We start from the raw sequence: 26,097 nt of genomic DNA on the forward strand, positions 1-26,097 counted from the left end.
ATCTTCATTTTTTAAATAAAGAACCTGGGACGGGACATCCCATAGATACGGTGGACAGGCCTTCTGACCCCTGATTCTATGTCCTTTGTAGTGTATGTCCTCCCAAGGTTCTATATCCTCATCCCTTAGTAAAAGGCCAGTGACAACGTACCTTAGTCTCTTCCTGGCAAGATATGAGGCAAGGCCCAATAGTTATGTAGAATTCAAAGAAAGCCAAGAGCCGAGTCAGTAAGAGAAGAGGAAGAACACCACTGACCTAGGTGAACTTGGGACACTTCCCATTATCCTTCTCCTAGAGCCACACCTCAATGCCTACTCCTTTTCCCCTCAAAAGACTGCCCTATGTCAAGAGGACTCATGTTCCACCACTGCCACCGTCCCGTCTGCATTATCCCCAGTCTACCCATAGGATGCCGTCAGCTAGGGCTTTGGGTGGGACAACACCAACTGATCTAGAGATGCTGATGCCAAAAGCAGAAAAGGTATTCATCTAAATATTTATTTAGTTTCTTCTATGTGCCATGGTAGCGTGTGCAATCTTCAGGCTCCAGGGACACTCAGAGAGCTTAGCTTATGCTGAAGGCAGATGCTCACTGAACTGCCTGCCAGGGCAGAAGGAGCCAGGTGCTTGACTTTTAAATGTAGGAAGCTACCCCTGACCAGCCCCCTGTTCTTGTCCACTCAAATGCTCACACTCAAATACTTGATTAGGTTGTGACAAAAGGCTAATGAAGGATGTGATTTTACTATTGCCTACCAAGTCTACCAACGCTGCAGTACCTCCTGTCACAATACAGGTAGGTACGTGATGCTTACTCATGCATATCGTATGATGAGATACCCGACATTGTAAAAGCTATTGCAAACCATGGTTCTAACATATAGTTCTACATATGACGATACTGGTGAATCATGCCTATTAATAATATCTACCATGTGATGAGATATATATTAACTATTAGATATGATATTTACTAATATATACCATTCTATATTGTAATAAGTGAACCATGCTTATTATGTATATCATATGATGGGACAAACTGTATTAATTATTCATGAACAATTTTCCACCACTGAATTTACTTTGTTTTAATTTTGTCACACATTTTATTTGACAGCACTGCTTCCAAGATGAGGATGATATGGTAGAAAGAGCTCTGAATCAGAAATGAGAAAGCCCGAGTTTCTGATCCAACTGTACAGTTATCACAAAGGCAACTTCTGCAAAGTCATGTACTACTCTGGAACTTCATGTCCTCCCATAAAACAAAGTCCATGATGCTGAGTAAGACTAGCATGAGAGCTTTCAATCACAGAAACCTATATGGAACTTGCTGGTGTCCCTACCTATAAATCAGGAGGATACTGGAGGTTATCTGCAGACTTGTAATACATCCAGACTGTGGTCTATCCTTCCGAATGGGCAGTTTGGCCCTATGCTCCCATGGGATCGTGTCTGCCTTCTCTCACTGGGATTATTACCATCTCTGAGGAGCATCTACAGTTGTGATTTAGATTACAATGTTCTATACCACTGGATAACAACTTGGGTCAATATTCTTTCCTAAAAATATATGGGGGTGTATGCAATTTCATTGAACATTTCTAATTATTAGATTTATGTATCATGACCACATTTTTTAACTATTGAATTTTGGGGCTTTTTGACATTGTCGCTATCAATGTACATTATAAGAGTAAATAATATTGAGTATCATTGAAAAACAAGAGGAAGCAGAAATAACTGAATAAAACATATTAACCATAATGAATAGGATAGTCATAGCTTAAAAGCAAATACTGAATGGCATACACCCAATTAGAAACAAACTCAAACCCACATTTTGTGCTCAGTGTGAAATCAATGCTCAGCATGGCTCCAATCCACAGACAGATGGTACATCCTATAAGCATGTAATAATGTTACCAGTATCTGTATACAGTGGGTACTAAATAAATGCTAATGGAATTGAAAGAGATTCTGTACTTAAAAAATATAACATATAACGTGTAGAAAGTAGAATTTATTGATAATTTCTGACTATCAATACTTAAATCTCTCTAATATATAAATATAGTAGATAAGTTTTGCTGATAGTTAGTAGGGATAGAATTTTCCCCAACAAAATATAAAATTTTTAGACCATATATTATATAACTTTTTGAATTTAATAATGGGCTAGAATTGAAAGCACTGCAGCTGTAAAGCTGTCTTCCAAATGTATAGAAATAATTTTCTTTGAAAAGACAGATGTGCAAAACATTACACTCTTATGAGGGAATGTGCAGAGATTTAAGTGAAGATTTACAAATCCATTGGCTGGAAAGAGACAGCCACAAATCTGGGTCATATACTTATTACTAGAAGTATTACTATGCCATAGGCAAGCTAAAAATTTTAATGGTTTTCTACTAAAATCTTGACATAGCAAAGTTCTGTAAAATAGCACAGAGCATTATGAAGACTCATGAGAGCCCCTGTGGCCTGCTTGTGGTTCCAATGTCCAGATTTTCCAGGACAAAAGCATTTTCTCAACACTCTGTTCACACTTGACTTTTCATGTCTTTGCAGCATCTCCTGGAAAAGCAATACTTGTCCCTGGAGGCCTGGATGTCATGATTTCACCCACTGGTGTTAGATTATAAAATCCAGAGAGCTTTAGTGAAGCTTCGGAAACACGCAAATGAGCAACTGCAAAACCTTACTTTGCTTTTCCAGCATTTATTTCTCTGTTGGGTGTATTTCATGCCATTAGACACAAAAGAGACAATCTCCAGACAAATTCATTCACCTGCAAAATTAACATATTTTTACCCCCCCTTCAATTTCTGAGGTAGGATTTTGCTGTTTGACAGAAGCATTCCATTACCACCTAAAATACATTCAAAAGTAGATTCGACTTAACATGATTTGACTAACTGCTCAAATGAACAGCTTTATAAGGAATTTGAGGATTGGTTAATGAACACCTGCAAGAGCCTCTGTTGCTCCCAAAGGACCCAGGAATTATCATTCCCATTTTACACGTGAGGAAAATAATCAACAAGTCACACCTATCTTCCAGAGCTATTCATCAGGGTAGCGGCAGACTGAGAGGAGATCTTTGAAGCTCAGAGTTCCTATAAAATGAGTAATAAATGCTCAGGTAACATTTGTCGCCCTGCGAGACTTTTACACAAGGTCACAGAATCATAGAACCTTAAAGGTCCATTAGCCCAAACATGTCCAAACCACATTAAAATTTATTTGAAGGCCAAATGAGCAATTACAAAAGATCTTTAGTTAGAGCAAAAACAGGATAAATTTTCTGTTGAATTCTTTTCCTTCAGGATTTTTACCCCTCATTGAGGAATTCTTAGGCTACTGGGGGGAAAATAAATCTTACCTTTAATAGCGACTCTTAGGATGATTGCAAACATGCCGGTAAAGTCAACATATACTAATGTTTATTTGATTGTCAAAGAGGCTTTTTGCATGGCTATTCATTCATTCGTTAAATATTTATTGACAGGCTGTTGTGACTACTGCCTTTCTGGGCATTGTTGATTGAGGGGTGAGTGAGACTGACCAAGTCCCTGCTCTCAGTAAGCTTCTATGACAGCAAGAAGACAGAAGATAAGCAAGCAAAAAAGCAATGGAAGCATTTCCATTAAAAGCAATTGCAACAAAGAAAATGAACTGTGTACTGCTATGGTGACTGGAGGTATAGGGTGGGGGAGGGTGTGGTGACAACATGAGGTAGGTAATCAGGGAAGACTTCGTAGAGGAGTTGGCTTTTGAGTAAAGACCCAAACGATGAATGGAAAAATTAGAATTCCAGCCCAAGAGAACAGTAGGGTCCTGAGGTGGAAATAAGCATTGTGTATTTTGGAAATAAAAAGGTCTGTGTGGCTAGTTAGAGCAGGGGGGAGAATGATGAATGAAGAGGTTAGGCTAGTGGCAAATCATGTAGAAACTTGCAGGCCCTGGTAACAAGTTTCAGTAGCCATTCCAATTGTGTTTATTTGGTTTTGTGGTGTCAACCCCACAGTATGTTCTGAGTTAACTTTTTTGTTTTCCTATAACTAAGAATAAACATTTGTAATTGGAATTATTGCTATGCTTGTCTTGCACATTTGACATTATTAAGCTCATGAAGAAGAATTAAGTCCCAATAAATATTCATCTAATCAATGCACAGATATTTACTGTACAATGTACAAAGCTACCCAGTAAACTTTCAGGACCCACAAAAGCCTTAAAAGAGATAGAAGGACTTAAGTTGGGCCTTGAAGAAACCCGTTCTCTTGAACAGCTTACAGATGAGGTACTCTTAAGATAGAGAAATGATTCCTGAGTCCACATACCAAATTCCCAAGCCTAGGGACTTTTATGTCATGGCACATTTTGAAAGCAAAGAATAGACAATTCTGCCACAAACCGAAACCTTAACAGGCAATAAGGTACCTGTAACAACAGGAACAACCCCTCCTCAGGTCCTCTATTCACCCCACCTAGCCTATGCATCCTTGCATATGTCCTTTCCACTTCTCCCCTCATTACTGGTCTCTGCATTAGTCCTGGTAAATGAAATGCCCGGGGAGGAAATATTAGCCACTTACGGGCACTCTCAGGTTAAGGGGAATATGCATGAGCCACTCACAGAATAGAAAGAACAGCAGGGAACTCTTCCAGTAACTTCAAGAACAAGCACTATGTCATACCTGCACAGAGTGGTCTCTCCAACAAGAAATGAGCTTCCAAAGTGAAACGTCAGCATCGGGTATATGGGAGTCATTCTTACCTAGAAATACAGAGAACACATTTGTATCTCAAGAGTATTAAAACATGGATGCAATCCAATGACCCTCAACCCCGGCTGCATGTTAGAGTCACCTGGGGAGCATTTTTTCCACAAACACCAATGTCTGGGTTCAAGCTTTCAAAGATTCTGATTTAATAGGTCCCAGGGGGAGGGGAGGGAAGGCATTAATACTTTGTCAAAGTACCTCAGATGACTTTCATGTATAACCAGAGTCAAGAACCATTTATTAATTTATATGTATGTCTGACGATTATATGAATACATATTCACATCAAATCAAATTCATCTTTATACCCTAAACCCATCTTTGTAACTGTTGCCAACAGACTGCAATGAATAATGTTCCCACCCAAAACAGATTGCCAAATTTTACAGTTCTTTCCTCATGCAAATAGATCCTGACATACTACCTTGCCATGAATCAGCATCTATCACACAGAAATCATATAAAAGACTTCCTTTGATTTGTCCTTACCTGGCTATACTACTCTGATCAATAGATATAGCACTTATGTTTTAATTTGGCTCATTTTGTTATGTATTGTTTCTTTTAAGTTTGCCCTTTTGAATGTCCTTTCTATTTGCCTTAATGTTCAGTGTGAAATTTTAAGAGTGAGCTAGGGCTTGGTTTATTTAAATTGATCCACAGACTGTCCAGCAGCCCCCTACACAAAAAAGCACTTAATAAGTGCCTTTTCATTAATTGAAAATGTACATATTATCATCCAAATGAAAAATTGATCAATTAAAGCTTTCTGATGGCTAAAGTATATTATCTAGGTGCCAGATCGTGGGAGTGAGATAAGGAAAAATGATGACGGCTTGCATTGGACGGAAAATTACTCTAATCATTATTTAAATTAATGTATTAATATGTTTTGAAATTCTGGCATCAACTCTTTAAGATAGTATCAGTCCAGTATGCTTTTCATTGAATCACCATTTTAAATATTAATAGATATTGTCTATGTGTATATATATGTACAAATATATATTTTATAAATATTTTATGTTATATATTTTTTTTATATATCACATTAGTGGTCAAGGGAAATGTGATAGAAAGTATTAAACATAATGTGAACTGAGAATATTAAAGGGATATATATGAAACTTCTGACTCATTATTAATATTGTTATTTTTCCCTGATGGAACATATGATGTGAATTTGAAATGACCAAGATCAGTGCATAAAACGTGTAAGTATGATAGAGCACTATGATTTTGAAGTCATATTTTCCATTTCTTCATGCGCACAGCAGGTAAGAGAAAATTTTTTGATCACTCTCCTTCCCCTCCTCTCTCATTCTGATGACCTTGTGACTCTACCATCAAAGCTAAGTATTGGTCTCAACTTTAACTACTTACTGGCATCATGGGGTACTTCACAGTGCACTTTAATGTGATGTTAAAATTTTAATATGAGGTAGAAATGAGAGCCAACTTTTCTTGGCAATGTCAGCGGGCTAAAGAATTAATTGCAACATCAGGGGGAAAGATAAAAAGAAAACGGCCCAGGCCTACCAATATTACTGAGTCACCATTTTTGCTGACAGAAGTGGGTATTGGTTCCTGTCAACCCTTTAGAATGAGCACCTGAGAGTATTATTTTATTCAGGCTTTGACTTTACAGAATTAACAGCATAAAGCGATCCCCTCCTTTCCTTTCACCTCCCATCTTCCAATTACTAAAACACAAAACCATGTTTCCTTAGGATCTACGTGAATCCTAAATGCTATAAATGCCACCTCTAAACATGGGAGGGACTATTCAGTAATAACACCAGATGCTCCTGCTACTTTGATTGGGGCGGCCCGAGGAAAAGCTGGAGCCTCCATGGCTCTGGTTAGCAACCCTCTCCGTCTCTGCAGAAACCACTTATATTATGCTATAAACTCTAATCCTTTTCTTAATGTTATGAAAAATGAAAACAAGGATGAATGCCCTAATAAGGGCTACTACTTAAGGAGAAGACAGGCAACCCAGACTGGGACCATTTAGAGGGGACACTAGTTGTAATCCTAACTGAGAAGTGTGTTGACGTAATGCAAAGAGCAAGTGGTTTGGGACCAGAGAGAGCTGGCCTGGAATCCTGGCCCCTCTGCTCAACAGCTCTTTGCCTCTGAGTGAGTCATCTAACTTCCCTGAACCCCAATTTCCCCAAGGGTAAAACAAAGATAGTCCCTCCTACTATGCAAGGTTGTTTCTATATTGAAAGAATATGTGTAAAACCATTAGCATAATTCTTTGAATATACTAGACACTCAAAAATTGGAAGTTATTAATAAACTCTCACTTTAAAATATTCCAAATATTCTTTTCAGTAGCGTTGAGAAGGCCTCTACGTACCATTGTTCAGGGCATCTCAATGTATCGATGGTATACTGCAGAACTTCGCCAAGTCTAGAATCTTATTCCCATTTTACAAGTGTAGTAAATACAGCTTTTTAAAGGAGTAAAAGACATGCCCACAGCTGCACAAGTAGTAAGTGGCAGAACTGGATCTTAAACCTCAGCCATCTATTTCCAAAGCCATCATTCTATTTACTATTCACGCATGAATCCAAAGGTATTTGTTTAATTCCTTGAAGGCTTTGTTCTGGGAACTGGGGATGAAGCAGTAAATAAAACTGTCATAAAAAAATGATAACCCCCACGGAGCTTACATTTTAGTAGCAGGACATAGATGGCAAATGAAAAAAAAGAAAGATATATATTACATCAGAGAGTAAAAAGAATTACGGAAAACAGTAAAACAGGGAGTGGGATAGAGTGTGCTGGGGAGAAAGGAGGACACCTTCCTTGATAAAATGGCGTCTGAGCAAGCACAAAGGATGTAAGGTGGAGGTGGGAGGCAGCAGGTTCACCTCTGGGATCCGAGGAAAGAGCATTCCAGGCAGCAGAAGGCCCTAAGACCTGCCTGTCATGTTTGGGTCAGAGTAAAAGGTCCCGTGTAGCCGGACCACTTGAAGCAAGGGGTCAGTAAGTACAAGGAGATGAGGTCAGATGGTGGGGTGTGCATGTAATGACAGAAGCAGAACAGCCAGGTTATACTGGGCCTTGTACGCTCTCCTAAGGACTGTGGCTTTTATTCAGAGTGGAACAGAAGCTGCTGAAAGGTTTTAAGCAGAAGCATAACGTTCTGACTTTGTTTCCAATAGGTCATTCTGGCTGCTTAATTTCAAATAGAGTATGGGAAGGAGTGTTAGGAGCGGAAGGGTGGTTGGGAGGCAAGGAGAGATGAAGACTCTGGGGGGGGGCGGTCCTGTGGGTACAGAGAAACTCAGAACCAATATATCTACTAAAAGATTGGGTGTGGGGTACACAAAAAAGGGGAGGGTCAAAATGACACCAAAGTTCTTGGCCTGAACAACTAGAAGGGCAAATTTGCCACTTACTGAGATGTCAAAGATTTAGAGAAGCAGGTTTTGAGGATAAATTAGCTATTTGGCATCAAAAGAAAATCTAAACACCAAGACTATTATGCAGAAGAATTCAAGGATCAGTATACAACCTTCTGAAAAAGCTATAAAATTCTCTCATATAATAATCATTTATTTGGTAATAAAGATAATGATGTAATAAACTTCCCCATAAATCACAGGTGACCTTAATTTAATATCCAAATATTTCTTTTGCTGAAAAGTTTCAGACTTTCAGGCATTTCAAGATCATTTGATGAAATTCATCACATTACATGTCTTGTAACATTATTAATTTTAATAAAAAATCATGTATATTTCAAATACAGGCAGAATACAAAAGTATAGCCATGTGAAATGCAGACTAAAATAATAAATGCAAACACTGCTCATTCTAAACTGTAGCATGCAATCCAGTTATAGACAGGCTAGTTATTCTATTTCATAAAGGAAAAAAAAATCAGACTCATATCTGTAAGTCCTTTACCATTTCGTAAGTAACCATAGAAGCTTGAAATAGTCAAAATCTCATTCCCAGAACTTTTTGCCTTGCTGTGCACAGATTCCATTTTGAAAGACCTGTGGGAGGAGAAACAGAGGATATCATTAAAGATATATGAAAAGTATTTTTAGAAATAAATTGAAGATTTGAGTGCATGACCACTTCAAAAAATTTTGGGAATTGAACACAGATTATTTTTAGCAATCTTGTTCAACATTATTCTCTTTGGTAAATTTCCCCATTTTGTTCCTACCTAAAACCTTAATCCCAGTTTTGACTCTTAATTTACCAGAATTATTTTGTGACTCACTTTTCCAAGAGCACTCCCACTACGTTGGGTCATGTAATTCGTGGTTAATGCAGTATTTTTGAATCCTAATATGTTGACATCTGCCAGAGTTCTCCCCAGGTACTGTAAGGACCCGAGGAAGGCAGGCCAGTGATTCAGTCATAGCAACTTTCAGATACTGTTCAGGGATATTCTCATAGGCAGATGGCTCTTTCCTTAAAATGCAGTTACGACATGCGCCCAGTTGTTAAGCCCACAAGGATTTCTCAACCCTCACAACCACAGTGAAATGTCAGTGAAATGGCCAAATCTGTTGGAAGGATTTGGTGTGACAAATCCAATACACATTATTTTGATTTCCTAAAAAATAACACGCAGTCTGACAGCAGATCAACGTTGAAGTGACTGATTTTGGGAAGCAGTCTCTAATCCTGACAACTCCTTCAATAATTTGCTTTAATGAAGAATTTTGTGAAGAATTAACTAATGTATGGCAGCAATTTTAAGGCCATGGAGTGGAAGGCAGGCTGAAAGCCCATAATCCCCCCTCCGCGCACCAGACACACCCTCTACGTCCTGTATGCCGTATCTGCGGCGAACTCAGAATGAAAACCTCCAACAAACAGTAACGAAGTCCCTCACTGGATCTGTGGGATCATGATTAGGCAGATATAATTTGCTAGCAGCCCAAGTTTTTAAGAATTTGAAGAAATCTTAGCAGTCACCTATCCCACCCACCTCATTTTCTAAATGAGGAAAGCAAGGCTCGGAGGGGCTAGGTGACTTGTCCAAAGCTACGTGTGGCTAGTTAAACAACAAAACCAGGATTTATTCCCAGGTTTTCAGGCTCCAGGCTGACTGCATTTTTTGCATATCATGCTTTTAGTGCTTTATAATTTTCTTGGTCATAGAAAGAAAAGTAAAAGAAGCCTATATGAAACTTAAATGTGTGTATATGTATGTGTGTGTGTGTGTGTGTGTGTGTATATACACAGAAGAGAGGAAAATTAAGTAAACAAACCACAAAATTTTACCAGTCTATTCCTCCGTATTAGGGCCACAGAACAGAAAATGGGAAACCTTGTAGTATAGCTGTAGTATAGAAGCATTATAATGTAAGGAAGCATAACATCGAATCCTAAATAATCCACATAGACTTGCTACTAAACTGTAGGTCCACTGAGGGCAAGAACTGTGCTGACCATACAGTGCCTGGAACTGAGCTCCTTATCACATAACAGAAATGTCAAGGACCGTTTACCACCATGTATGGGCAGTGCAAACAATGTCTCTTCTGTAAAAGCGTCCCAATGATTTCATCTCATGCTAATTATTCTCTTTACTCTGAAAACCAAAATACTTACCTATAGTACAAAGATTTTTCCTCATTCCTTTACCCTACTTTCAGTGTTTTCTATTTATTTCATGTGCATTATTTTTATCATCTGAATTAGTTCCTACCCAAATGAGAAATTTATTTCTATTTCCTCTGTAGGCTAGTGCTAAGGACATATGCAGTAAGCACGTGAATTCAATCCTCTAACATCAGACTGAATTTTAGCAGTGGAAGAAGGTAAACACACAGAGTTAAGGTTGGTAATGAATCAGGCTCTTGAATTAGACTGGTGCTCAGCTTTAAATCAGCCTCTAAGGAGCTGAATTAATCTTGGAGTTGATATCTTCTCTCCGTAAGTCTCAATATCCTCATCTTTACAAAGAGCAAAGTAATAGTACTTATATCCTAGCCTTGCATATTAAATGAAATCATGTAAGTAAAGTGCTTACATGGTGACTAATAGATATTAAACATTCAAAAAACAATAGCTATTTTTACTAAACTGTACTTTTTGTAAATGAATTACTGATTGCCACCTCTAGTTTAATATGCCAAAGTATAAATTAAATGGTGGGATTTGAGGTATGAAATTGTAAAACTTTTTCCGATGATATATGAAATACATTATCATTGGCATTTACTTACATGTTCTTTGTTCATAATTAATTCACAGCAAGTAAAATGGATTTCAAGGTGTGTATGAGTCAATCTATCATCTATCTCTCGGTCTACCTATCTATTAAATCATTCAGCTCCCAGCACTATGATTTTCCTGACACATATTATGAGAGCAGTGGATATTTGTTGAATGAATAAATTTTAAAATATATAGATTTATTGCCCAAATTATCTTCTGATCCCAAAGAATTAAGAGGAAGTTTTTCTTACATGTGTTTTGAGCTAAAGGAGCTGTTGCATGCTTACTTTTCATTTGAAAAAAGGAAGAAAGGAAGGAAGGAGAGGAGGGAGCGAGGGTAAAAAGCCAAATATAGCAAATAATGATAGTTTTTTTAATGTCCCAAATAACAGTAGTCAAAATCTTTATGCATGTCTTACCTGTCAGTTCCACATGCCAACTCTAAAGGCATGTTAACTAACTCATTAACTATAAATAGTCTGCTCAATAAATAAACTATAGTGCTTGACTCGTGCAAAGAATCACAATTATTCTCCAGTCCTCTTGGCATCCCAACCTGATTTGGAAGCGTGGACGTGTATTTATTTGACAAGTCCAAAACTTTTTTGGAAAATAAATTAACTTTTGAATTATCTGTTTTCATTTCAGCATTGCATTCATCCCACCCCGGCAGCATTAACGAGAAGCGATCTTCATTTGCGGCAAGTCCTAAAGAAACAGAACCCTGAAGCTTTAGAATATTGAGATGCTTAATGCAGAGATTATCTAATTCTTTATCCACTCCCCATGGCAAAAAGCAAGATAGGAACAATTTAGCTACGTCTATTGTGATGCTGGCATCCACTTTTCTTGATGGCTTAGGGTGCATCTTTTTGGAGTTCTTTGTTTTCTTCTGCCTTTTAATGCCATCACTTTCTTCTAAGAATTTGACAGCATTATCTCCTTGGGCTGGGTTTTCACCAACAAGCTTGGCTTGCGCCTCCGCGGAGAGAGAACCACAGGCAGTTTTATTTCTTTTTAGCGTCAATGTTTTCTTCTCCACTGTGCTTTTGGCTCTTCTCAGGATCTCACTACCATAGAATGAATTGGAAGGGTCAACATCACAGATTGGAGTTGGCAGCAAAAGTTCAACAAGATTTTCCAGATCAAACAGAAGGATATGAAAGCCAATGTTACTCCATTTTGTCTTCACAGGCAAGACATTAAAAGGTCCTGAGAAAGACTTGGCATCAGCAACCTAAAGGAGATTAAAAAAAAAATTATGTGTCAGGGTTCTTATTTTTTAAGTGATTTTATTAAAATTTCCATATTAAAATGGCATAAAATGAAAGTATTAAGTAGAAGTACAATTAAAGGCAAGTTATTTCAATTATTTTGTCTGCTATAAAAACTTCCCTCTAAATTAAACATTCTATATTCCAATATTCCTTAAAAATTATTTTTTCCTTCCTAAAACTTTTATTTTTCCTTTAAAAAATATGAATTTGGCCTATGAAGTAAGATAGCATCAGATTAATGTCTTTTCATATATGATTTCATATCTTCCTATCAACATAGCCATGAAGACATACAAAGGGAAAAAAGCAGGTTTGAAAATTAAGGAGGGAGGGAGGAGCAAGATGGAGGAGGAGTAGGAGACCTAAATTTCATCTGGTGCCAGGAATTCAGCTGGATGGGGATCAAACCATTCTGAACACCTACAAACTCAACAGATCGAAGAAAAGAACATCAGCAACTGTCTGAACAGAAAAGTGACTACTTTCTGGAAGGTAGGACGTGCAGAGAAATGAATCTGAGATGATATTCGGGAGGATAGACAGCGGGGGAGGGGGCCTCCGTCGGCCGCTTCTGGCAAGTGATAGAGCCGCGGAGCACAAAATCGGAACTTTTAGAAGTCGGCTCCGCTGAGGGATGTTGCTCCGGTGGCTAAGCGGCGGGTGGAACCCTCTCTGGGACAATGTGGTCTCAGGACCCTTGGGGTCACAGAAAGACTGGGGGTGCCTGAGTGCGGCCGAGCTCCCAGGTATCGGAGTGAGGAAGCCGGCTGCAGAGATGGAGCCAAGGAGTGGGCTCTCAGCTCAGGGTTGCCATAAACCATGATCCACGGCACAGTCGGGCCACTGCTCCTCCAGCAGGGACCCAACAAGCGGCAGATCCAGAGAGACTCCCCTTCTTCCCCCGGGGGGAAGCATCACAGGAGCACACCGCAGGGATCTGCTGGGTTTGGAGACTCCACACGGGGTCGTGTGCCAGAGACAGAAACGCTCAGTCAGAGGCCGGGTGAGCACAGAGTGCAGCCGGAGACTGGGGAGACAGGAGTGTGACCGCTTTTCTCTGGGGGCTCACTGAGGAGTGGGGCCCCTAGTTCTTGGCTCCTCTGGGGTGGAGATTGGGAGGCCGCCATTTTCTTTCTTGTCCTCCAAAGCTGTATGGAAAACTTGCAGGGAACAAAAGCTCCCGAGAGCAAACCTGAGCAGATTACTTAGCCGGGACCAGCAAGGGCGGGGCAATTCCGCCTCTGGCAAAGACATTTGGGAACCACGGCAACAGGCCCCTCCCCCAGAAGATCAGCAAGAACAGCCAGCCAAGACCACGTTTACCGATCAATGAGAATGGCAGAACTCCAGCGCTAGGGGAATACTACTGCACATAGAATTCATGGCTTTTTCCCCATGATTCTTTTGTCTTTCAGTTAACTTTTTAAATTTTCTTTTTTTCTTTTTCTTCTTTTTTTGAATTTTTCTTTTTCCCCTTTTCAAACAACATGTTATCAATCCCTTTTTTAAAAAGTCTTTTTTATTCTTCATTTTTAGAGTCATATTCTATCCCTTCATAGTAGTTAACCTTATTTTTGGTACGTATATATAAGTTGTTCTCTCTTTAAAATTTTGGGATACAGTTTCTTCTAACAGACCAAAATATACCCTAAATCTCTAGTGTATGGCTTTGTTCTAGTCTCCTGCCTGATCTCCCCCCTTTTTCTTTAAATCCCCTTCTTTCTTTTTTCAACCAACTTCTTATCTTAACAATTCCTTTTATAAAATCTTTTATAATTTTCATCTTTACAGTCATATTCCAACCCTTCATTGTATTTACCCTTATTTTTGTACATTTATAAGTTTTTCTTTCTTTAAAATTTTGGGAGGCACTTTCTTCTAACAGACCAAAATACGCCCAAAATCTAGTGTGTGGCACTGATTTATGCACCAGCCTGATCATATTTGATCATATTCTGTTTTTTCTGTTGTTTGTTTTATCTTTTTCTTTTTCTTTCTTTCCCTTTCTTTTCCCCCAGTTTCAGGTCTCTTCTGATTTGTTTAGTGTATATTTTTCTGGGGACGTTGTTACCCTGTTAGCATTTTGTTCTCTCATTCATCTATTGTCCTCTGGACAAAATGACAAGACAGAAAAAAATCACCTTAAAAAAAAGAACAAGAGGCAGTACCGACTGCCAGGGACCTAATCAATACGGACATTAGTAAGATGTCGGAACTAGAGTATCTTTAAAATACTAGCTGGGCTTGAAAAAAGCATGGAAGATATTAGAGAAACCCTTTCCAGAGAAATAAAAGAACTAAAATCTAACCAAGTTGAAATCCAGAAGGCTATTAATGAGGTGCAATCAAAAATGGAGGCTCTAACTGCTACGATAAATGAGGCAGAAGAGAGAATCAGTGATATAGAAGACCAAATGATGGAAGATAAAGAAGCTGAGAAAAAGGGAGATAAACAACTACTGGATCATGAGGGCAGAATTCGAGACATAAGTGATACTGTAAGATGAAACAATATTAGAATAATTGGGATCCCAGAAGAAGAAGAAAGAGAGAGAGGGGGGCAGAAAGTATATTGGAGCAAATTATAGCAGAGAACTTCCCTAATTTGGGGAAGGAAACAGCCATCAAAATCCAGAGGCACAGAGAACCCCCCTCAAAATCAATAAAAATAGGTCAACACCCCGACATCTAATAGTAAAACTTACGAGTCTCAGAGACAAAGAGAAAATCCTGAAAGCAGCTCGGGAGAAGAGATCTGTAACCTACGATGGTAGAAACATTAGATTGGCAACAGACCTATCCACAGAGACCTGGCAGGCCAGAAAGGACTGGCATGATATATTCAGAGCACTAAATGAGAAAAATATGCAGCCAAGAATACTATATCCAGCTAGGCTGTCATTGAAAATAGAAGGAGAGATAAAAGCTTCCAGGAAAAACAAAAACTAAAGGAATTTGCAAACATGAAACCAGCCCTACAAGAAATATTGAAAGGGGTCCTCTAAGCAAAGAGAGAGCCTAAAAGCAACATAGACCAGAAAGGAACACAGACAATATACAGTAACAGTCACCTTACAGGCAATACAATGGCACTAAATTCCTATCTTTCAGTAGTTACCCTAAATGTAAATGGGCTAAATGCCCCATCAAAAGACACGGGATATCAGGTTGGATAAAAAATCAAGACCCATCGATATGCTGTCTGCAAGAGACTCATTTTAGACCCAAAGACACCCCAAGATTGAAAGTGAGGGGGTGGAAAACCATTTCCATGCTAATGGACACCAAAAGAAAGCTGGGGTGGCAATCCTTATATCAGACAAATTAGATTTTAAACCAAAGACTATAATAAGAGATGAGGAAGGACACTATTATCATACTTAAAGGGTCTATCCAACAAGAAGATCTAACAATTGTAAATATCTATGCCCCTAACATGGGAGCAGCCAATTATATAAGCCAATTAATAACAAAAGCAAAGAAACACATCAACAACAATACAATAATAGTGGGGGACTTTAACACCCCCCTCACTGAAATGGACAGATCATCAGAGCAAAAGATCAACAAGGAAATAAAGACTTTAAATGACACATTGGACCAAATGGGCTTCACAGATGTATTCAGGACATTCCACCCCAAAGCAACAGAATACACATTCTTCTCTAGTGCCCATGGAACATTCTCCAGAATAGATCACATCCTAGGTCATAAATCAGGTCTCAACTGGAACCAGAAGATTGGGATCATTCCCTGCACATTTTTAAACCACAGTGCTTTGCAACTAGAACTCAATCACAAGAGGACAGTCGGAAAGAACTCAAATACATGGAGGCTAAAGAGCATCCTACTCAAGAAAGAATGGTTCAGCCAGGAAGTTAAAGAAGAATTAAAAAAATTCATGGAAACCAATGAAAATGAAAACACAACTGTCCAAAATCTTTGGGATGCAGCAAAGGCACTCCTAAGAGGAAAGTATATAGCAATACAAGCCTTTCTTAAGAAACAAGAAAGGTCTCAAATACATAACCTAACCCTACACCTAAAGGAGCTGGAGCAAGAACAGCAAATAAAGCCTAAACCCAGCAGGAAAAGAGAAATAATAATGATCAGAGCAGAAATCAATAAAATAAAACCCAAAGAACAGTAGAACAGATCAACAAAACTAGGAGCTAGTTCTTTGAAAGAATTAACAAGATTGATAAACCCCTGGTCAGACTTATCAAAAAGAAAAGAGAAATGACCCAAATAAATAAAATCATGAATGAAAGAGGAGAGATCACAACCAACACCAAAGAAATACAAACAATTATGAGCAACTCTATGCCAGCAAAATAGATAACCTGGAAGAAATGGATGCATTCCTAGAGATGTATCAACTACCAAAACTGAACCAGGAAGAAATAGAAAACCTGAACAGACCTATAACCACTAAGGAAATTGAAGCAGTCATCAAAAATCTCCCAACAAACAAAAGCCCAGGGCCAGATGGCTTCCCAGGGGAATTCTACCAAACATTTCAAGAAGAATTAATACCTATTCTTCTGAAATTGTTCCAAAAAATAGAAATGGAAGGAAAACTACCAAAGTCGTTTTATGAGACCACCATTACCTTGATCCCAAAACCAGACAAAGACCCCATCAAAAAGGAGAATTACACACCAATATCCTTGATGAACATGGATGCAAAAATTCTCATCAAAATACTAGCCAATAGGATCCAACAGTACATTAAAAGGATTATTCACCACGACCAAGTGGGATTTGTCCCTGGGCTGCAAGTTTGGTTCAACATCCGCAAATCAATCAATGTGATACAATACATTAATAAAAGAAAGAACAGGAACCATATGATCCTCTCAATAGATGCAGAAAAAGCATTTGACAAAGTACAGCATCCTTTCTTGATCAAAACTCTTCAGAGTATAGGGATCGAGGGTACATACCTCAATATCATAAAAGCCATCAATGAAAAACCCACAGCAAATATCATTCTCAATGGGGAAAAACTGAGAGCTTTCCCCTAAAGGTCAGGAACACAGCAGGGATGTCCACTATCACCACTGCTATTCAACATAGTATTAGAAGTCCTAGCCACAGCACTCAGACAACAAAAACAAATAAAAGGCATCCAAATCGGCAAAAAAGAAGTCAAACTCTCATTCTTTGCAGATCATATAATACTTTATGTGGAAAACCCAAAAGACTCCACCCCAAAACTGCTAGAACTCATACAGGAATTCAGTAAAGTGGCAGGATATAAAATCAATGAACAGAAATCAGTGGCATTCCTATACACCAACAACAAGACAGAAGAAAGAGAAATTAAGGAGTCGATCCCATTTACAATTGCACCCAAAACCATAAGATACCTAGGAATAAATCTAACCAAAGAGGCAAAGAATCTGTACTCAGAAAACTATAAAATACTCACGAAAATAATTGAGGAAGACACGAAGAAATGGAAAAACGTTCCATGCTCATGGTTTGGAAGAACAAATATTGTGAAGATGTCAATGCTACCTAGAGCAATTTACACATTTAATGCAATCCCTATCAAAATACCATCCACTTTTTTCAAAGAAATGGAACAAATAATCCTAAAATTAGTATGGAACCAGAAAAGACCCTGAATAGCCAGAAGAATGTTGAAAAGGAAAAGCAAAGCTGGTGGCATCACAATTCCGGACTTCAAGCTCTCTTACAAAGCTGTCATCATCAAGACAGTATGGTACTGGCACAAAAACAGACACATAGATCAAAGGAACAGAATAGAGAGCCCAGAAATGGACCCTCAACTCTCTGGTCAACTCATCTTTGACAAAGCAGGAAAGAATGTCCAATGGAAAAAAGACAGTCTCTTCAACAAATGGTGTTGGGAAAATTGGACAGCCACATGCAGAAGAATGAAACTGGACCATTTCCTTACACCACACACAAAAATAGATTCAAAATGGTTGAAAGACCTAAATGTGAGACAGGAATCCATCAAAATCCTAAAGGAGAACACAGGCAGCAACCTCCTCGACCTCAGCCACAGCAACTTCTTCCTAGAAACATTGCCAAAATCAAGGGAAGCAAGGGCAAAAATGAACTATTGGGACTTCAGGATAAAAAGCCTTTGCACAGCAAAAGAAACAGTCAACAAAACCAAAAGACAACCGACAGAATGGGAGAAGATATTTGCAAATGACATATCATTTAAAGGGCTAGTATTCAAAATCTATAAGGAACTTATCAAACTCAACACCCAAAGAACAAATGATCCAATCAAGAAATGCGCAGAAGACATGAACAGACATTTTTCCAAAGAAGACGTTCATATGGCCAACAGATACATGAAAAAGTGCTCAACATCACTCAGCATAAGGGAAATCCAAATCAAAACCTCAATGAGATGCCACCTCACACCAGTCAGGATGGCTAAAATTAGTAAGTCAGGAATCGACAGATGTTGGCAGGGACGTAGAGAAAGGGGAACCCTCTTACACTGTTGGTGGGAATTCAAGCTGGTGCAGCCACTCTGGAAAACAGTATGGAGGGTCCTCAAAAAGTTGAAAATAGAGCTACCATACAACCCAGCAATTGCACTACTGGGTATTTACCCCAAGGATACAAATGGAGGGATCCGAAGGGGTACGTGCACCCTGATGTTTATAGCAGCAATGTCCACAATAGTCAAACTATGGAAAGAGCCAAGATGTCCATCAACAGATGAATGGATAAAGAAGATGTGGTATATATATATAATGGAATATTATGCAGCCATCAAAAGGAATGAGATCTTGCCATTTTCAACGTGGATGGAACTGGAGGGTATTATGCTGAGCGAAATAAGTCAATCAGAGAAAGACATGTATCATATGACCTCATTGATATGAGGAATTCTTAATCTCAGGAAACAAACTGAGGGTTGCTGGAGTGGTGGGGGTGGAAGGGATGGGGTGCCTGGGTGATATGACATTGGAGAGGGTATATGCTATGATAAGCGCTGTGAATTGTGTAAGACTGTTGAATCACAGACCTCTACCTCTGAAACAAATAATACATTATGTTTAAAAAAAAAAAAGAAGAAGAAAGCAGGAAGGGAAAAATGAAGGGGGCGAAATTGGAGGGGGAGATGAACCATAAGAGACTATGGACTCTGAGAAACAAACTGAGGGTTCTAGAGGGGAGGGGGGTGGGGGGATGCGTTAGCCTGGTGTTGGGTATATAAAGAAGGCACGTACTGAATGGAGCACTGGGTGTTATATGCAAACAATGAATCATGGAACACTACATCAAAAACTAATGATGTAATGTATGGTGATTAACATAACATAATAAAATAAAAAATAATTAAAAAAAAAAGAAAATTAAGAACATGGGACGCCTGGGTGGCTCAGTCGGTTAAGCACATGCCTTCGGCTCAGGTCATGATCCCAGGGCCCTGGGATCGAGCCCCACATTGGGCTCCCTGCTTAGTGGGGAGCCTGCTTCTCCCTTTGCCTGCACACTTGCGTTCTCTCTCAAAAATAAATAAATAAATAGTTTTAAAAAAATTAAGGAAAAGTACAGAACACCTGCAAGAATTTAGAAAGTCTTGACAAAAATGGTCTCTTCAAATTTGTTTAAAATTTGAAGTATTTGAAAGTAACCTAGAGGTTAACCAATATCAAAGAGCTTTTCTTTCTTTCTTTCTTTTTTTTTTTTGTAATTCTTGCATTATACATTGTTCTTTCTCTGCCTAAAATGATTTTGCCCAAAATATTGGCATGGTGGGCTCTCATACTTCAGGTATGTTTATGTTCATTTATGAAGCCTACCTTGGGTACCCTCTCCCCTCATTCCAACCCATTACTCTCTATCCTCTTCCTTGTTTTTTCCTTCCTAGTACTTATGATTACCTTATATCACATGGAAAAATATTTGTTTACTGTATATTTTCCCCCATAGCATTCAAACTCCACTTTTGCAGGAGTTCTGTGCATTGTTCTGTCCCCCATGCCTATAGCATTACTAAGAGACTCAATAAATATTTGTTGAATGAATGATTATTATATGTATACAATGGAACACCATTAACTATTTTAAAATGATGGTGTAAAACTATCTTTATTGGGGAAAAATGCTCTCTTAGGCAGAAAAAATAATCCCCCTTTTGTAAAACTACACATATGAATATATAGATATATTTACATATTGATATATTTACATATGTAAGCAGATTTACACACATCTATTTAATATATAATATAAATATATGTATACATTATATATAGTTATAGTCAACATAAATATATATATTATGTGTGTGTGTGTGTGTGTGTGTGTGTGTGTGTGTCGTCAGAAAAGGCATGCACCAAAATGTTAACAACAATTAACTGGGAAGAGAGGATTAAAATGATCTTTATTTATACCTCAGGGGTTTTTTTTGTTGTTGTTTACTTTTTTTTTTAGTTTTATGGAGTTTTTTGCAGTGCTATATTTAATTTACAATCATAAAAAAAGAAAGTTTAAAAAATCAGCCATTAAATGATTTAAAGGTAAAAAAACAAAATGGGGCAAACGTAAAAAAAAAATATTTCCTCTAATAAGATAGTATAAAGGTTAATATAATTATTAATAAATGATTTCAAAAATAAAGATTACTATACAGTCTGAAAAATGAGCAAATAGCATCAGTAGCAATTCACAAAGAATAGCATCCAAATTAAAATATGAGAGGAAATGCTTACCACCGGTAGAACATAGAAGCAAAACTGAAATAACAATACCATTCTTACCTATTAATTTGGCAAAGAAGGTTTCTTATATTATTTATTATTATGTAATATTCAATACATACAACATAACATATAAAACATAAATTTGGTGTTTTTAGGATTATCAATGTTGTATACAAAGAAACATGGACATACCTATACAGCACCATTATTCATTATTACCCCAGGCTAGAACCTAAATGTCCACTGACAGTGGGATGGATAGATATTGTGATGTATCCATGCAACGGAAAAATATACAACAGTGAAAATGAGAGATCTAGAGACATTCAACATCACGTATAAAATGTGTGAATCTATCCACATAATATTGACCAAATAAGCCAGACACAAAATAATTAGCTATATGACTTCATTCATGTTGAGTTAAAAAAAAAGGGGGCAAAAAACCCCAACAGGGTTAAGGATGCACGAACAGATATTAAATCTGTAAGAATAGTAGTTACCTTTCCAGGACAGGAGGACGTAGTTTCTACAATGCTGAATATTTTATTACTTAATCTTTGTAGTGATTATGCAGGTAAGCGCTTTGAGATAATTCACGGTGCTATCCATTTTTGTCCTGTGCTTATTTTTTCCATATTTTATACATTTCATAGTAAATAAATAATGCTAATGAAATGTCAAAGGAATATTAACAAAGTGTCCCCATTCTGGCTAAAGAAATAGAACCTTCCCTGATTCTATACCTCTGCCTACTGTCAGAGGTGACCAATACTTTGAATTTCATGTGTATGATTTCTTTGGTTTCATTTAACATCTTAACCTTAAATATGTATTTCCAACTGACCTATTTAATTTTTTTGTTTTATATTTTCATATAAAAATTAATACATTGTTTATAATGTTCCAATTTGCTTTATTTGATAGATGATTAGCATATGTATACAATGGAACACCATTAACTATTTTAAAATGATGGTGATGAAATTTATATTTGTGGGATTCAAATTTGTTGATGATTATAGCTATAGTTCTTTCATTTTCACTGCTGTAAAGTATTATGCTATATGATAATACAATTTATTTATCTATTGTTCTTAAGTGTCCGTTTAAATTATTTTCAAGAGTTACTATTGCAAAAAAAAAAAAAAAAAAACCTACGGTGAATAGTCTTCCGGTAAAGATTTCTGGTTCACATTTGCAGAAGTTTCTAAAGTGACAATAATTCATAAGATATGCACTTCCTTAACTATGAGATTATCCCAAATTCTTCTCCAAAGTGATTTGTACCGATCTGTAAATCTCATAGCATTGTATGACAAGTTTCCATATACCACATCCTCATTAACACAGGATCTTATTTTTGTCAATATAGGAGAAGTTGGTATCCCTTGTAGTTTTAATTTTCATTTCTTTAATTATTACTTGAGTATCAAGGCAATATTTCTTTGGCCTTTCACATTTGTTTTTTTTTTAATAAAGATTTATTTATTTATTTATTTGAGACAGAGAGAATGAGAGAGAGAGAGCACATGAGCGGGGGGGAGGGTCAGAGGCAGAAGCAGGCTCCCTGCCGAGCAGGGAGCCCGATGCGGGACTCCATCCAGGGACTCCAGGATCATGACCTGAGCCAAAGGCAGTCGCTTAACCAACTGAGCCACCCAGGCGCCTGGCCTTTCACATTTGTTGTATGAAGTGCCTACCTATGGCTTTTATAAACTTTCTAATTATCCTTTTCTTATCGATTTTAGGGTTATACATTTATTCTGGGAGTTATCTTTTGTTGGTTATGTGATCCAAATACCTTCTATATATGGCTTGTCTTTCCACTATTTTTTTTTTAAGATTTTATTTATTTATTCATGAGAGAGAGAGAGAGAGAGAGAGAGGCAGAGGGAGAAGCAGACTTCCCGCAGAGCAGGGAGCCCGATGCAGGACTCGATCCCAGGACTCCGGGATCATGACCTGAGCCGAAGGCAGATGCTTAACCATCTGAGCCACCCAGGTGCCCTCTTTCCACTATTTTAAAAAATTTTTTTTTTATATTTTATTTATTTGCAAGAGAGAGAATGAGAGACAGAGAGCATGAGAGGGAGGAGGGTCAGAGGGAGAAGCAGACTCCCTGCTGAGCAGGGAGCCTGATGCGGGACTCGATCCCGGGACTCTGGGATCATGACCTGAGCCGAAGGCAGTTGCTTAACCAACTGAGCCACCCAGGCGCCCCTCCACTATTTTTTAAAAGTGTTTTCTAATAGGGGCTCAGTCGGTTGGGTGGGCATTGGACTCTTGATTTTGGCTCAGGTCATGATCTCTGGGCCATGGGATCAAGCCCCATGTCGGACTCCCGCCTCAGAGCTGAGTCCGCTTGTCCCTTTCCCTCCCCCTTTGCCCCACCCTCTACTTTCTCACAAGTGCGCTGTCTCTCTCAAATAAATAAGATCTTTCAAAAAAGTGTTTTCTGATAAACACTGAGTTCTTATTTCACTACTGTCAAACTTAGGAAACTTTTACTTTAAAGATTATACTTTTTGGGTCTTCTTAAAAAGAATAAAAACTTTCCCTATTTAGAGGAAATAAAAATGTTCACCTATACTTTTTCCAAAATGTAAAGATTCAAACAACTTTAAAAAAAAGATATTTATTTATTTATTTGAAAGAGAGAGAGAGAGAGAGAGAGGTCACAAGCAGGGGGGTGAGGAGCAGAGGGAGAAGCAGACTCCCCACTAAGCAGGGAGCCTGACTCGGGGGCTTGATCCCAGGTTACCTGGGATCATGACCTGAGCTGAAGGCAGACTCTCAACTGACTGAGCCACCCAGGTGCCCCAGGTTCACACAACTTTTTAATTCTTTAATACTTTTCATTTTTGTGTTTGGTTTGCAACAGGAAATACTTTTCATGGTTTTTATGTTGATATCAATTGTTCTCCAACATCATTTGTGAATTTGTTCTTTTCTCACTGATCCGCTGCCTGGGACATTAATCAATTTATCTACGACTCAGGATATTCTATAGTATAATAGCTTTACAAAAAGACTTCAGATCTGGTGGGGAGGTTCTCCTATCCAGTTGTTCCTATGGTCTTTTACTCTTTCATATAAGTTTAAGGATGTTCATCAAGTTCCAGATTGTATCTCCCACTTATTTAGACCATGCTTAATTTCTTTTGATAGTTTAATGATTGTTCAGAGGGATATTTATATTATTTGCTTATCAATTTTTTAAACTTCCTGTAGCTATGGATCCTTTTTCATTTTTTTTTTAAAGATTTTATTTATTTATTTGAGAGAGAGAATGAGAGACAGAGAGCACGAGAGGGAAGAGGGTCAGAGGGAGAAGCAGACCCCCCGCTGAGCAGGGAGCCCAATGCGGGACTCGATCCCGGGACTCCAGGATCATGACCTGAGCTGAAGGCAGTCGCTTAACCAACTGAGCCACCCAGGCGCCCGATCCTTTTTCATTTCTGATATTAGTTTTGTTGCTTTTGCTTTTTTTTCTTACCAGAAGTTTATCGATTTTGATATTCTTTTCAAAGAATCAAATTTTGACTTTGTGGATCCTCTCAACTGAATAATGTTTTTCTTGGAAGATCGTTTCACTGGGTATACTATTTTAATTTCACTTATTTTCTCACAGCATTTTTGAAGGCATTATTCTGTAGTCTTAGGGTTTCCTTTGATGCAGCTGAGATGTCAGCTGGTGGTCTGTCACTCCGTCTGTCTTTTCTCTCTGCTGCTTTTTAGATCTTTTTGTCTTTACTATTCTGCATAGAATCATAGAATCACTAGAATTCTTTTAGGTGTGGATGTTTCCCCCCAATCCTACATTGTATCTGAGTATTTCTGTCTCTCCTTAATTTTGTTAAGTTCCCAGACTTACCATCTTGAATGTTTTCCCTCCCCATCCCTTTAACCCCACACAGAACTCTGATGAACTGTTTGTCAGATATTCTATCATCTCTCATGTTTTTTTTTTTTTTTTTATCTCTTTGTCTCTCTGTGCCTCATGCTGGGCATCACTTCATAATTCTCTTTTAGCTTGCTGATTTTCTTCTCACCTGTCTCTACTATAACATTTAACTTACCCATTGAGTTTTTAATTCTGAGTTTTACATTTTTAATCTCTATAAGTTCTGTCTGGTCCCCTTAAAAAACAAATCGTTCATGTTTATAGTCAGTTATTTCTTACTTATATTTTTAAACCATTCCTTTATTTTTTTAAATGTACTTATTTTGTATGGTATATCTATAATTCTAATTTTTAAAATCCTTGTGATTTTAAATTTTTGATTTTGGTGATGCTTTTTTTGTTTTCTTGTATTTTGTAATAACTGTGTGTGCATGTGTGAGACGTTATCAGTGAGAAGCCTTTGAGTTATGGGTTGAAAATTCATTCTTCAAAAGGGAATTTGTGTTTGTGACTACCAGGTACCCAAGGGGTACAGATGTTTCTTTTACTAGCCCACTAATAGATAGAAAGTAGGTTTCTAAATAGAATTAAAAATTAAAATTCAGTAGCTCCCCCTAATCCATGAGGTGTATGTTCCAAAGACTCCTAACAGATGCCTTAGACCACAGATAGCACCAAACCCTATATTTACCATGTTTTTCCCGATGCATACATACCCATGATAAAGTTTAATTTACAGGTTAGGCACAGGAATAGATTAACAATAACTAATAATAAAATGGAACACTTAGAAGAATATACTGTAATAAAATCTATGTGAATGTGGTCTCTGTCTTTCAAAATACCTTATTCTACTGTATTCATGCTACTCCTTATGATAATGTGAGATAATAAAATGCCTAGTGATGAGATGAAATGAGCTGCATGACATAGACACTGTGGCGTAGCTTTAGGTTACCAGTGACCTTCTGATAATATGTCAGGAGAAGGGTCATCTGCCTCTGACCCATGGGTAACTGAAACTGTGCATAAGGGGGGGCTACTGTATTTAGTTTTGATAAGAAAGAGAGAAATGGGCGCTCTCTTACATTTCATGATGAGTGTAGATTGGCATCTCCTTTATAAAAGGCAATTAGCAAAATGTATCAACAACCTTAAATATTATATAACCTTGGATATAGAAATTCTTTTAAAAGTGATTTATCCTAA

The 26,097-nt window shown here is 37.9% G+C and overlaps 1 protein-coding gene across 1 annotated transcript in view; it reads right to left on the reverse strand.

Moving 5' to 3' along the window:
* The window catches only part of WDR72 (WD repeat domain 72), a 200,670-nt gene that overhangs the window by 75,875 nt on the left and 98,698 nt on the right, over positions 1–26,097 (reverse strand). Inside the window, exons 14-16 of the mRNA XM_021693991.2 lie at positions 11,416–12,233; positions 8,720–8,811; positions 4,708–4,787 (exon numbers count right to left, since the gene is read on the reverse strand). Of these exons, the coding sequence (XP_021549666.1) occupies positions 4,708–4,787; positions 8,720–8,811; positions 11,416–12,233 (990 nt within the window). The remainder of the gene's footprint in view (positions 1–4,707; positions 4,788–8,719; positions 8,812–11,415; positions 12,234–26,097) is intronic.

The sequence above is a fragment of the Neomonachus schauinslandi genome, chromosome 9, assembly GCF_002201575.2.
Source record: "Neomonachus schauinslandi chromosome 9, ASM220157v2, whole genome shotgun sequence".
Classification (NCBI taxonomy): domain Eukaryota; kingdom Metazoa; phylum Chordata; class Mammalia; order Carnivora; family Phocidae; genus Neomonachus; species Neomonachus schauinslandi.